A 14,633-nucleotide genomic window follows, 5' to 3' on the forward strand; every position below is an offset into this window, starting at 1 on the left:
CTATCCCAGCTGGACCCAGGACAACAATACTGCTTAATATTTTGCAGCATTAAAATAGACATATTTTCTTTGTATGTGTCCCTGTCTCTGGGTGGATATCTGTTTTGTGTATTTTCTTACTTCATTGATAAAGACAGAGTGTAATTTGGTTTTATAGTTGTATTTTGATAGTGATATCTTTGTAATCAAAGAATAAGAATTGGAATACACTAGGCTGAAAGTAGAAACTTTGAAAATAATTGATTCAACTTATTTAAATGTCTGTTTTTCTCTGAGCAGGGTTTTATGTGGGATGTGGCTGAAGAACTTAATGCCATGTTAGTATTTGCTGAGCATAGATATTACGGAGAATCTTTGCCCTTTGGGAGTGAGTCTTTCAGTGTAAGTATCTTTTGTCTTCCTCAAATGTGTTCTACACATACATAATTCTGCCTGTTGTAATTCTTGTCAGTGCAATGACTGTTAGCCTGAGTAAGATTTAGATGGGTTGGAAGTGCAAAACTATCCTATTTTTGTAACTAACAATTCTAGAATAAAAAAGCTGAGATTTTCTAGCACTTCAAGGGACATCTGCAAATATTTTGTTTCTCATCAGGCACAGATTTAGAACTTGACAGCTGCAGTGGGGAATTGAAAGACTGATGCTGGCAATCCCTCCCATACTGTGTATAACCTGCTTTCTTTGTTTCAGGATTCTAAGCATCTGAATTACCTGACATCAGAACAAGCTCTGGCAGACTTTGCAATACTGGTTGAATACTTAAAGACAACCGTTGCAGGAGCCCGTTACAGTCCTGTCATAGCTATAGGAGGATCATATGGAGGAATGCTTGCTGCCTGGTTTAGGATGAAGTACCCCCATGTGGTAGTTGGGTGAGTGTACTCATCCCGCTCAAACACAGAGCAGGCATTTGTTACTTCTGTGCTCTAAATACTACAACACTGGGAGAAGTACCTTAATTCAAGCTGGCTTGAATTTTTCACTATTGGGAGGAGGAATTAGTTATATTGAATGTGGGAAAAGACACTGATTGCCTAATAAAGACAACTGTAGGTTAGCAGGTACTGGATGGTGTATATTTTCAGAGCTATCTGTTAGTGTTCATAATAACTGTTTTTACAAAACTGACTTTGCACCTAATTTAGGGCCACCAGACTTCCCGGTCACTTGAGGCAGGTCTATAGTGACTTAGTTCCCCTCTGCTAAACAAGATTAGTAAATAGAATCATAGAATAGTTTGGGCTGGAAGGAACCTTTAAAGGTCACCTAGTCCAACCTCCCCTGCAATGAGCAGGGACATCTTCAACTAGAGCAGGTTGCTCAGAGCTTTGTCCAACTTGACCTTGAATATTTCCAGGGATGGGGCATCTACCACCTCTCTGGGCAACTGGTTCCAGTGTTTTATTACTTGTCGTAAAAAATGTATTCCTTATATCCAATCTAATCTACCCTCTTTCAGTTTAAAACCATTAACCCTTGTCCTATTGCTACAGACCCTCCTAAAAAGTCTGCCCTCATCTTTCTTAGAAGCTCCCTTTAGGTATTGAAAAACTGCTCTAAGGTCTCCCCAGAGCCTTTTCTTCAGGCTGAACAACCCCAACTCCCTCAGCCTTTCTTCACAGGAAAGGTGTTCCATTCCTCTGACCATTTTTGTGGCCTTCTCTGGACTGGCTCCGACAGGCCCATGTTGTTCCTGTGCTGAGGACCCCAGAGCTGGATGCAGCACTGCAGGTTGGGTCTCACAAGAGCAGAGGAGGAGAATCACCTCCCTCAACCTGCTGGTCGCACTTCTTTTAATGCAGTCCAGGACACAGTTGGCTTTCTGGGCTGCAAACACACACTGCCAGATCATGTCCAGCTTTTCATCCACCAGTACCCCCAAGTCCTTCTTGTCAGGGCTGCTTGCAATCCCTTTATCCCCCAGCCTATATTGATACTGGGGGTTCACATGGGTCCACTTCTTGAACTTGTCCGTGTTCGTATAGATGCTATCTTGTCCCTCACTTATGTCAACTGCACCTGCTAGAGTAGATTTTTGTGGGCAGGGCATCTCTTCAGTTGAGTTTGCACAATGCCTAGTGGGAAAGACCTAGTTCCTACATGAGAATGAAAAATAATTAAATAAACAAGTCTGAATTTCTACTTGATAGATTTACTGATATCTTTCTACTGGCGTCCAAGACTCATAATCTTCAAGAGCCTTAGCATGTAGACCTGTGGAATAGTTTTGAAGTGTTATGGTTAATTCACCTAGGGCTCAGTGTCCATGCTGAATGCTACTTAGATAGTGGCTGTGGGGGAACGGTATTGACCTGAGGATGGAAGTTCACTTTGTAGGTGTTCAGGATGCATATGTTCTTCCGAACAACCTTTTTATGTCCCTTTGCAGAGCTCTGGCAGCCTCTGCCCCAATCTGGCAGTTTGGCGACTTGGTTCCATGTGGCACGTATTTCAGCATAGTGACTAATGATTTCAAAAAGAGTGGGACAGGCTGCTCAGAAAGCATCCGGAATTCCTGGAACGCCATTAACAACCTTTCCTCAACAGGTGAGACCTCACCAATATTTTTTGAAAGGGTCATAATGTTCAGGATTGTGTTATGACTTCATAAAAATCAGCCAGTTTGTTGTGTCTTTCAACTGTATAGGTATTGATTTATTTGAAACTATACTCTTAGTACTGAAAACTGCTAAATGAGCTTAGCATTATTTTTAAATGTCTTTTGTTGGCCCACAAGCTTCATTCATGCCTGGTGTGAATCCCGGTCCAAACATCCCTAAGGTCAGACAGGAGCTGACTCCAGATCAGAACCTCAAGGCTTGTATTCTCTTCTGACAAAGTATGGCAGATAGTTGCTACTCTAAAAAAAAATAGTTTAAATACCAGCAGAGGCAATGAGGTATAGAAAATCACTGCAATCCTCATAGATTCAGTGCTAGGGACTCAGCTGAACTCAATCTTAAGGGTCTTTTCCAACCTAAATGATTCTATAATTCTATAACTACCTGAAAGGAGGTTGTAACAAGGTGGGTGTCAGTCTCTTTCCCCAAGTAACAGGTGATAGGATAAGAGGGAGCAGCCTCAAGTTGTGCCAGGGGAAGTTTAGATTGGAAAAATTTCTTCACTGAAAGGGTTATCAAGCGTTGGAACAGGCTGCCAAGGGAAGTAGGCGGTGGAATCGTTATCCATGGAGGTTTTTAAAAGATGTGTAGATTTGCTGCTTGGGAACATGGTTTAGTAGTGGCCTTGGTAGTCTTAGGTCTACAGTTGGACTCAATGGTCTTAAGGGTCTTTTCCAACCTAAATGATTCTATGATTCTATATCAGATGAGTTCACTGTACAGCAAAGGAGTTAAAAAAAAATAAAAAATCTTGCTACTTGAATTCAGTGTCCTGAAGAGAAAGCCTGGTATGGTGAGTTAGCTAGTTAAAATCAGGGAAGCTGAATTGGGCAAGTTCTAGACTAGATAAAATAATGAAAGAAAAGTCCAGGAGAGTCCCAAGAGACCTATCTATTAATGGTCCTTGCAGTGTGAGCTAGCTGGTTTGAAGTTTTCCTTTCATTGTAGGAAAAGTGCCCTGATATTACTTCCTATCAAAAAAAAAAAAAAGACAAATGTCTTGTAAATCTGTCTCTATTTTTTTAGAAAATGTTATCTTAGCTGTGACATACAGTCTGCATACTTCAGCATATAGGTATTTCCCTTCACTTAGAGGTGCTGACTAAAATGTAATCTGCTATGCTTGTATGTATGTGGAATAATTTCACCAGATTAGCTATGCTAAAGAAATTTTTTTAGCAGCAGCACAACTGACTTATGTGCTAATGGTATGATACATTAAACATTATTTTTTTTTATTAAAGATGCAGGTTTACAGTGGCTTTCCAGCACATTTCGTTTGTGCACCCCATTAAAAAATCTTCAGGATGCTGCTATATTGAAAAACTGGCTGAGTGAAACATGGGTAAACTTGGCTATGGTGAATTATCCCTATAAAGCTGACTTCTTACAGCCTCTGCCAGCTTGGCCTATACAGGTAACTGAGAACCAATATCTTGCAGAATTGACCATTTGGTTTAACTAATTCTGTCCTCTCCCAGTCTGCACCTTTTCCTTTATTTCTGTCTCTGTAGAACCAACATTGCTGAAAAAAAGAGAACCAGGGCAATATCATCTTGTGCATCAACTGGTTTGTAGACTAACTGCCACTTGTAGGGCTAATAGATTGCATCAAGAGCCCAGAAGAAGAAAATTGCCAGGGATGGAAAAAAACTCAGCTGTCTGCAGAGTTGTTTGTAAGGAGCAGAAATACTGCACAAAAAGCACATGCAACTGGAGCTTCTGATGCCAGGCTTAGCTAGCAGACCTTGCAATTAAAGAGGAAGTTTTGAGCTTATGTCCTTTTTGATGTGGGAGAACTAGTGCGAGAAGAAATGTGGATCCCCCCAAATGTATTCGTTGCAGGGTCACTTCTCAAAGGAGAACCACTTTTCACACTCATAAACCTTCACTTGTGCAGTATTTTCTCCAAGATCTCTCTTTTCTTTAAGTATTTTTGTTCTTTTTAAGACCCTGGCTGAATTTTCCTGCATGGCTTTGAGTTACTGTGCATGGCAGGTAGGGTAGATAAAATATTGGTATTTTTGTCTATTAAACAGTAGTTAAATAAAACATAAAAAAATTCCCTTGTGTAGGGCTACCTGGTGGAGGGAGGGGAGGGACATTCATCTCTCCTATCTGGCTGTCTGCAGAGGGCAGTATGAAGACCTTGAAAATTATTTCTGTTTTGTTATTGATCTGATACAACAAGAAATATGCTCACCTTCACCACTGTCCATGCTATTGCTGTTTGACTGAGGTATAAACCTAAAATAGAAAAGGCTGTGGCTTGTCTGGACAATGCTGATGTATGAAAACTGAGATATTTAAGCAGTTCAGATACTTTTTCTGAAACAGAAGCTCTAATCTGACTCCGAGTGTGAGGAGGGGGGGTAAATGCGTTTGAGTAGCTGGATATGCATATATGTTGATTAATCTGTTCTCTGTTGTGGGCTGCCAGTACATTCTCAGAAATACTGATCTCTTTTCTGTACCGTGTAATCTGAGCTTCAAATACGGTGTTGCTTGCAGCCCTCTGTTCTGCTCTCTGTCTGCCCTGTATATTTGCATGAATTAGGGAGCTTTCCAAGCCTCTAATTGCTGAGTTAAGAACTGATGGCAGAGCTAGCCAAACCATAAAACCTACCTGGAATGCCAAAATGTGGACGCTGTAGTCTGATGTTGTCTGTAGGGAGCAAGGAACAGATCAGTTTCCTAGCTTCCACAATGAAAATGAGGGAAAAAGATTATACAGAGGAGGGGAGGATAGTAAGTTCACTTTGTGGAAGATGCAGTTTGCATTGGCCACGTGAGTTGTGCCTATGTGCCTGTACTTGAACAGCGTTGGAGTTCCAGTGCATCCTTTGCTCCCTGCAGAGAGAAATTTTGGATTCCCCAGTGGGCTTGGAGCTCAGATTCACTCCTTTTACCCTTCACTGTTCTTGTGTTAGTCGCAGCTCTATGGGAGCAGGGGTAAGGAGAAAGCTTTGCCAAAGAGAATATTGTCACTTTAAAAAAAAAAAAGTTTAAAGATGAAAAAATGTTCTGGGGCAGTAGCTTTTTTGCTTTGTTTGCTTAGTTTTGTTCTGCTATTTGTGTCCTCAGTTAAGATTTTGAATTAAACTCTACCTGAGATTGCTGTTAATTTTTTCACTGGCAAACCGGTGCCTTGTTCCACCACGTCATGTCTTCCAAACATGAAAAACTAAGAATTTTGCAATGCTGCTGTATAAAAGCACTTAAATATTAGAACTTTCCTTACATGGATGTTTCCATTTTTACCACAGCAAACGGCAGGGAACCCCAATCTATACCTGGAGCTTTTTTGTGTTATATTTGCATGTGTTGTCTTTCATTCCAGAGGAGCTAAGTACTCTTTATTAAGTATTACTATTTTAAAGAATGAGAAATGGACTGAAAAGCTTGGTGAATGAAATACTAAGGTTGCACTGTTTTAAAACTTTTAATCAGGAAGTGTAAAGTTTCAGGTTCCTCATAGTAGCATGCACTATGCAAATAGACTGCTGTGTTTTTATGATAATGCCAACGGTATATCATTGCATAGAAAGACACTTTCTGGAAGTGATCTTACTGTACTTTGAAAATAAATCAGTGTCTCATCAGGTATCATGTGTTAATCTTTATTTCTTGAAGTTTTGGACCCTCCTTTCTCTCTTTGTTGCAGGAAGTCTGCAAGTTCTTGAAGGATCCCAGTCTCTCCGACAAATTGTTGCTGCAGAATGTTTTTCAGGCAGTAAATTTATACTACAATTATTCAGGACAAGCCTCATGCTTAGACATGTCTGAGACTGCAACAAAGAGTCTGGGCCAGCTGGGTTGGTACTATCAGGTATATGCTCTACCCTTTCTAAATTGTAACTTGAGGTTTTTTTGGACTGGAGCTGATGAGAATTGTGAAGTCATTTAACTGGCAATATATTGCACCAGGTGTAGTTGATGTACTGGTGACAAATGTAAGCATGAAGCATGTATGATTGTAGTGAGGAGGTCAAGGCACCAAAGAGAAGCAGCTTTCTCAGGAGGTTTATGTTGCATCTTCATTATCTAAATGATTGAGTTTCAGTTCATTTTGACTGAAAATGATGTGCAGCGGCATCTTGGTCTTTCAATTTCCCCCATCATAGCTGTCCACCTCAATTTGTGCAAGCAAATATGTCAGGATATGTTGATACCAATTTGTTTCAACTAAAGCTGTTTATCCTGTACCTCACGGAGACCCAACCTTTCCCATCAAGTAGGTAACAAAAATACAGATCCCTGTGGTAAGGGGTCCAGGGCATTCTGCTCTCCCCATCCCATTTACTAAGCACATGCAACACTTACGCAGTCTCTCTTCTGAGGAGCAGGGCAGCTGCTTCCAGAAGCAAGGTGTTAAGAATTGGTGTTCAAATTGTGACCATCTGCTCTTGGCTACTGTCTCATATGTATTTTTTTCTAGACAGCCCCAGGAGATGTGCAGGCCTTAAGTTTTCCTCTGAGAAAGGGGGGAAATGCCATATGGATAACAAAGAATGTGGCAGCTGGGCTCCTCAAAACAACATATCCACTCTGCGTCTTGTTCCCTGCCTGTTTTGGGAGGCACAGGTGAAGGGGGCAAGTAGGAACAGACGGAATTAGATTAATTGCCATGGTGGGGACTAGGTTGCTTCCAGGATATAATTGCTTCTCTTTTTTTAGCTAGTGTCACTTAGGGTGTCAGAGAATAGTTTGTGTGAAAGATAAAACTTTTTTGCTTGGTATCTGTGTTCTGGCCCATCTACTAAAAGGGCTGTAAGGAGCATCTGGGGAACTACAGGCCTGTCAGTCTGACCTTGGTGCCAGGGAAGGTTATGGAGCAGATCACCTTGAGTGTGATCACACAGCATGTACAGGGCAACCAGGTGATCAGGCCCAGTCAGCACGGCTTTGTGAAAAGCAGGTCCTGCCTGACTAACCTGATCTCCTATGACAAGGTGACCTGCTGAGTGGGTAAGGGAAAGGCCGTGGATGTTGTTTACGTGGACTTTAGTAAAGCCTTTGACATGGTTTCCCACAGCGTTCTCCTGGAGAAACTGGCTGCTCATGGCTTGGATGGGCGTACTCTTCACTGGGTAAAAAAACTGGCTGGATGGCCAAGCCCAAAGAGTTGCGGTGAATGGATGGTGAATGAATCCAGCTAGTGGCTGGTCACCAGTGGTGTTCCCCAGGGCTCAGTGCTGGGCCCAGTTCTGTTTAATATCTTTACCAATGATCTGGACGAGGGGATCAAATGCACCCGCAGTAAGTTTGCAGATGACAATCCGTTGGGTGGGAGTACTGATCTGCTTGGGGGTGGGAAGGCTCTACAGAGGGATCTGGACAGGCTGGATTGATGGGTTGAGGCCAACTGTGTGAGGTTCAACAAGGCTCAGTGCAGATCCTGCACTTGGGTCGCAACAACCCCCTGCAACAGTACAGGCTTGGGGAAGAGTGGCTAGAAGGCTGCCCAGAGGAAAAGGAGCTGGGGGTGCTGGTCCACAGCTGTCTGAATGAGTGGGCAGTGTACCCAGGTGGCAAAGAAGGTCCATAGCATCCTGGCTTGTATCAGCAATAGTGTGGCCAGCAGGACTAGGGAGGTGAGTGTGCCCCTGTGCTCCGAACTGGTGAGGCCACACCTTGATACTGTGTTCAGTTTTGGGCCGCTCACTACAAGAAGGACATTGAGGTGCTGGAGCAGGTCCAAAGAAGGGTGACAAAGCTGGTGAAGGATCTAGAGAACATCTTATGAGGAATGGCTGAGGGAACTGGAGTTATTTAATCTGGAGTAAAGGAGGCTGAGGGGAGACCTCATCACTCTCTACAACTCCCTGAAAGGAGTTTGTAATGAGGTGAGTGTTAGTCTCTTTTTGCAGATAACAAGTGGTAGTATGAGAGGAAACGGGTTTAGGGGAGGGGAAGTGTAGATTGGTTATTAAGAAAAAATTGTTCACTGAAAGTGTTGTCAAGCACTGGAAGAGGCTGCCCAGGGAAGTGGTCGAGTCACAGTCCCTGGAGGTATGTAAAAGCTGTGTAGATGTGCTTGGGGACATGGTTTAATGGTGAACTTGGTAGTCTTAGGTTTACAGTTGGACTCAATGGTCTTAAGGGTCTTTTCCAAACTAAATGATTCTATGATAATTTCACAGTAATTACTCATCAAATGCCATTTGAGCTTAATTGTTTAAACATTGCACTAGCAGCTATTGGACAGTATCCTGGGAATACATCTTCTTGCCCTGCTCTTTCAGGCTTGCACTGAGATGGTGATGCCCATGTGCACAGATGGCGTCAATGACATGTTTGAGCCTCAGAAATGGGACTTTGATGCACTTTCAGAAGAGTGTTACAGGCTGTGGGGAGTGAGGCCTCGCCCCTCTTGGATTCTTTCTGTGTATGGAGGGAAAAACATCAGTTCACACAGCAACATCATCTTCAGGTGAGCCTCATTTCAGCTTCTAGAGTGGAGTCTTCAACCAGTTTTGGTTCTCAGTGCAGAGAGCGTGCCCCAAGTAGCAAAAGGATGTCTCCAGTGCTTTGAGCTGAATCAGTGATGGGCATGCTTTGTGTTGCTCTTGAGTAAAATGGTCAATCTGCAGTGGCCAAAGAAGCCAGCTATTCTGTCCCTGCCTGTGTGACTTTAAAAGAAGAATCTGGGTTGGGATTCTGCCAAATGTAACTTTCTTCCCATGTGGATTCCTTCTTATCTTGTGGCCAAAGTCCAGGTTTCCCATGCTGTTAAATCTGTCTGGCTTTTATGAAGCCAAATCACTGTCTCTTCCACATAAAAAGGAAGGCTAAACAAGCTCTCACTATAATGCAGGATCTCAGTTGCTGAAGTTGTTGCTCTGGGTGACAGCCTTGTGGAGGGGCTGGGGTGCTGTTCCTCTTTTCCTTTGGGCCAGAAAAGAATCTTTCCCTTTGGCACAGAAAAGAGAGGAAAGTAACTTGGGGAGCTTTCTTATCACTGCCAATTGCCCTTTTCTTTTAGTGGTGATTAGGCAAGTTTGAGCAAGCTTTTGTAAGATCCAAGTACAAAGAGATGTTTCCATTCTAGCAAGACATACTGCTAATACAACAGAAGTTTGTCTGAAACACCTTTGTACGTGGACAGAAAAGTTTTGGTCTAGGGGAAAAACCAGTGCATGCTGCTTGCTCTCTACTCAGCTTTTACTTTCCTTATTTTTAAGGTTAAACTCTGCTTACTTTAAAGGGGGGTTCCTGTAGCTATACTTCTGCTGTGAGGTGACACAAAATTTTGAACAGCTAAGTACTGGCTGTTCATTAGGTTGTTAAGTGGTAGGGAGGCATTTAATAGACCCATTGAATCCCGTGCTTCAGGAGTTCTGACTTGCTGTACTGATTGCCCACTGTGGGCAGCAGCTCCTGGGTATATATTCCTCTGTGCTCTGGTTAAAATTGTGCAAGACCTTCTAAAAAACAAACAAACAAAAAAACCCAACAAACAAACCCTGCCACTTCTTTAAACAAAACTCAGAGTTAGCCTGTTGGAATTAGATGTGTATTTTAAAGGTAGAATGTCCTCATCTGAACTGGGGGTTATTCTGTGGATTTGAGCTGTTAGTATCGGGCTGTTTGGCTCCAAAGGCCTGTTGCTTTCCTCTTTTTGTCTTGTGCTGTTTCTGTCCCCGCAGGTTATCTGCTCTAGAGTGAGAAATTCCACCCTTTTTTGGAAAGCTTCGTAACTCAAAAAATATTTGTTGGTTTAACTTAGTTTCTGCAGTGTTGCTTATTTCCAAGGCTTCACAGCTCTGTACAGCAGAAATCCGCTTTGTAAGTGATAGACAAGCAAACAAATCTAAATAAGTGTTTAAGAATTTATGCCAGCTGAAGGAGCTTGAAATGAGAAAAGCTTGAAAGCAACCAAATGAATGAAGAAGTAGTGCTGTATACACAAAGCTTTGGGTCTCAAGCTGAGTTGTTTCTTTTCAAACAAATACATTGTCAACACTGTACATTCTATATAAGAGCCTTTTATCCTCAAACACTGCAGAGTGCTTTACAAAAAATATCCTTATGTTTACCAGGGGATGTGGTTCCCTGTGGGGTAAAAAGCACTGCATTTCAAGTGTCAGGCAACTTGCACAACCGTCTAGCGCAGGAAGGGAAGAAAACTCCATCTAAAGAGAACCACTGTAGGGTGGATTTATCCAGAGATGTAGTCAGGATGCTCAAACTGGTGTTGCTGCTTTTCCCTCTGCAAGCAGTGTATCGCTCTGCAGGTTCACGCTGTTGTACATATTGTATGGTATTGATACAGGAATCTCCTTTGCCACCTTTGGTACCTTCTTGGAGATATGTAGTGTGTAAGTGGTACTTAGGTTGTAGGCAGATATTACTCGCCTGTTCTGGGCAGAGCATGTTTATTAAAACACTAGTTTGAGGAAATTGGGGGTTTTCAGAACCCTGTATGACCTTTCTTTCCCAGCAATTTCCTGGTACTCTTACTGGAACATGCTCTGTACTTGGTGTGGAAGTGCTGCACAGTGGTGGAAATGGCATTTTAAAACGGTTCATGCATGTGGTGGCAGAGAGCTTGTAGCAGTTGGTAGAGTCTTACCAACATACTGAATTAGTCAAAATCAGCACAGGTTATATCAGCATGAAATTTGGTGTGCACAGTCTAAAAATTGGTATTTTTCAGTCTGTATGGATCACGCCTGAGTTGTATGCTTTTAGGTTAGGACATCCACCTATCCAATTCTGCACTGGCAGGGGAGAGGCAGAAAGTGAAGGCTCTGTTTTCATAGATACTGGAGCTATGTGCAGAAGCAGGGATCGTTAGCATAAAAGAAGGGAATGGAGGAAAAGAAGAGAAGGCAGAACAGTGCCTGGCTGAAGACAAAGTTATTAAGAGAAAACTTGGCAGTTATGGAGAGTGGACATGTTAAAGGATGCACAGACAGTGCTGCTAAGATGGTGTAAAACCTCTCCTTGTTCTGGGCAGGGCTGGAGGGCTCAGAAGGCTCTGAAGAGGTGATAGGAAAGGGAACTGTTTGCTGTGGGATAGGCAGGACCCTATTTATGCTGTCAAAGAAATATGACTTGAAAACAGGACTAGCCTGCTGATATTTTGCATTAGTTCTTTTTCTGAAGCCCTACTTGCCTGGCCACTGCTAGAAAGAATGGCTGACTTTTTTTATTATTCTTTCTTTTCTTTTACTACTTCTGTTTGCATTGGGAAACTTCTGTCCTGTAAAATGGACAACTGAGTACTTACATGCACACTTAGTTTTAACATATCAATGATCCATTTCAGTTGATACTGAATTATCTTATTCTGTAAAACTGTTAAGACTTATGACTATTTTGTGGTGAGCCCTCCATCCCCCCTCCTTAGCAAGTATCACTTCCCAAACTGCGTCAGTGCCTCTGGTGCCATCATTTGGCAGGACCTTCAGAGGACACAGCCAGAAGCTCCCAGAGAAGCCAGAGACAGTGTTGTTTTCTTGTGGCACGCTTAGTTTCCACATGACTGGGACCAAAAGATCCAAGTCCACGTATATCTTGGGTCTCTCAGCAGCTTATCCCCCTGTTGCCAAGGTGCTCTGCTGATTCAGGCAACCTTTTAAATCCAATGCTTTTTCCTTATTGGGCAGCTCTGTATGCTTTTTGTTTTGCAGATACAAAATGTTTCTCTTCTTCCAAGTCATATTTAGAATCACTGAAAATAAAGAACTACAGAGATCAAGATACTTGGCTTTTTCAGTGGAGAAACAAAGTATTAGTTCAGACTCCATCAGGTTTTTATTCTTAGTTATTTCTGCAAAACTTTTTTACTCATTTCTGTTATTTTCTGGTGCTGCCATTGTGGTGTTTTTCTAGCTGCATGTCTCTTAATGTCCAAGGATGTTTTAATTTCTTAGATCCTCCTGGAAATTACACTGACATACCATAGCCCATCTCTAATGTTTCCTTTTGTGGGCAGGTCCAGTGGTTTAAGTGAGGAACAGATCTAGATTTGTGTAGTTCCATGAGTATAGAGATGTTGATGTCTTTGTGCAGAAAGCTGGACCACGTGGGAAGAACATTGCAGTAATAAGATGTAGGGATTACTGGGTCAAGCCCAAAGCTAGGAATGAGAGATATAAAACTCTCACCCCCATTCAGCCATTGGCTTGGTGCATGGACCAGGCGTTATCTGGAGCCAGATCTATAGTGCAAGGAATCCCTTCATTGACTTGGGGTGAGGGAGGAGGGGGAGTAAATGACATTAAATCGTCCTGTCACAGAGAAAGTCATCTTAGACAGTTTATTGAGGGATAAAAGCTTTATTTTAATTTGATTGTTGTTAGAAATAAGGGGACTAACAGAAGGTCCAAGTATTTCTTTGTAAAACCAGGTTGGCACACAGCTGAGACAGCAAAAGGTAGAACTTCCTGAAAATTTAGCTCTAAAGGGTCCTGTTGGTTATTAGTTTATGGCAGACTGTGAAAAAGTAAACAAAGTGCTTTGATGTGGGAATTTGGACATGTCTTGGTACAGGGGAACCCAAACCTTTTATGACAATGACAGGTGACAGCAGATCTATCTCCAGAGTCTGTGGCCCTTTACAGGTTATTATCTGAATTAGCAGATAATGACAGAAGCATAGCCTTGCTTAAGCTGCTCATAGCTCTGTACCTCTGTCAAGAAGGCTCCTCTCAGCAGAGGGGTGGGCACAAGACATTGAGCCAGGGCTGAGGTCTGTTGGTCTGTACATATCCAAAACTAATTGAAAGTCCGTGTGGATATGTTGATGTCAGCTGCAGCCCCATGGCTGTGCAGATGAACCCTAATGAGGTTTTCTTTCCTTACAGCAACGGTGGCCTGGATCCATGGTCTGCAGGTGGGGTGACCCAGAACATCACCGATTCCCTCGTGGCAATCATGATCCCGGATGGAGCCCATCACCTGGACCTGCGCAGCCGCAACCCTTTGGACCCCAAATCTGTGCAGCAAGCTCGAGCCTTGGAAGTCTGCTACATGAAGCAGTGGATTGAAAAGGCCATGTACAACCACTGAAGTGGTACTGTAACAACTGTGGCCATTATACCTCTGTCGGCTTTGCTGGGAGCAGGGCCAGGCTTTATCACACAGTTTCCTGAACATTTCACTCCTGCTTTTCCTCACCTGTGTTGCAGTGCTAAACATTGCTTGGGCCTATAGGAGGAGGTGGCAGCAGACAGATGGAGAGCATGGTGAGATAATAAATTCTAGTCAAAGTGCATGGATTGAGCTGCCTGCTCTGACTTGCTTTCCTCTTCTGCTCTTCTCAAATGCTGTACTTCATGGTAAAGAGTTCCTGTTCTAGGCTTGATGCCGCCTTTGCTGCGCTAGGTGATTGTCCTGACTGCTGGTATATGCATGCAGTGGATTAAATGGCAGTGCTGTTGAAGATAAATCTCCTGCTGCCTTCAGTGGGATTGAATTTCAGACATCCTCCCCTGGTGTAAATCGTCATGGCAGGGACATGGAGATAACGGGGAAAAAGAAATAATATCTTACTGTGATGTTTGGTGGAGAGGTAGAGAAGGCATGGGGAAACTGGCTGTGCTGTTTGTAAAGAAACCAAACAGCCCCTACCCTTTGGAATCAATGCTGGAAAAGAAGTAAATATCTTTTTCCTTAGTTTTCTGGCAGCTTATTAATCAGAGCTGCCTCGGGTGGCTTTTCCATTCTGTGCTGTGCTGAATGGTCAGGGCTGGGCCCAGACTCACTCTGCTGGTAACTGGCTGAGTGTGCACAATCTGTACCAGGGTTTTATTTCTTCCTTTGCTGTTTGTCCTAATCCTGAAATATCTCCACTGTGGTGATGATTGCCAAAGAAAAGTGGGTGTATTTTTTGTGTGTGTGTTTATGTGTGTATCCCCCACAAACACTTAGCTTTTTCAAACCAGGAAGCTTTCGAAGCTATTCTCTTGAAGACCAAATGTGACACTTGTGTTCGCTAGATCTTATGAAGTGACAAATAATTGGGGCTGTGCCTTGTGTGGGTTTCCCCCTCCCCCCCATTC

The 14,633-nt window shown here is 42.8% G+C and overlaps 1 protein-coding gene across 1 annotated transcript; it reads left to right on the forward strand.

Moving 5' to 3' along the window:
• Positions 1–279: 279 nt before the first annotated feature.
• PRCP (prolylcarboxypeptidase (angiotensinase C)) lies at positions 280–13,706 on the forward strand (the record flags this gene model as incomplete). Its single annotated transcript, XM_010079546.1, has 7 exons — positions 280–381; positions 692–873; positions 2,391–2,548; positions 3,867–4,039; positions 6,287–6,451; positions 8,868–9,055; positions 13,437–13,706. Coding segments are annotated over 7 exons (1,173 nt in total), but the record flags the coding sequence as incomplete, so codon positions are not given.
• Positions 13,707–14,633: the final 927 nt, after the last annotated feature.

Source organism: Pterocles gutturalis, unplaced genomic scaffold (genome assembly GCF_000699245.1).
Source record: "Pterocles gutturalis isolate BGI_N339 unplaced genomic scaffold, ASM69924v1 scaffold10739, whole genome shotgun sequence".
In the NCBI taxonomy this organism is placed as follows: Eukaryota; Metazoa; Chordata; class Aves; order Pterocliformes; family Pteroclidae; genus Pterocles; species Pterocles gutturalis.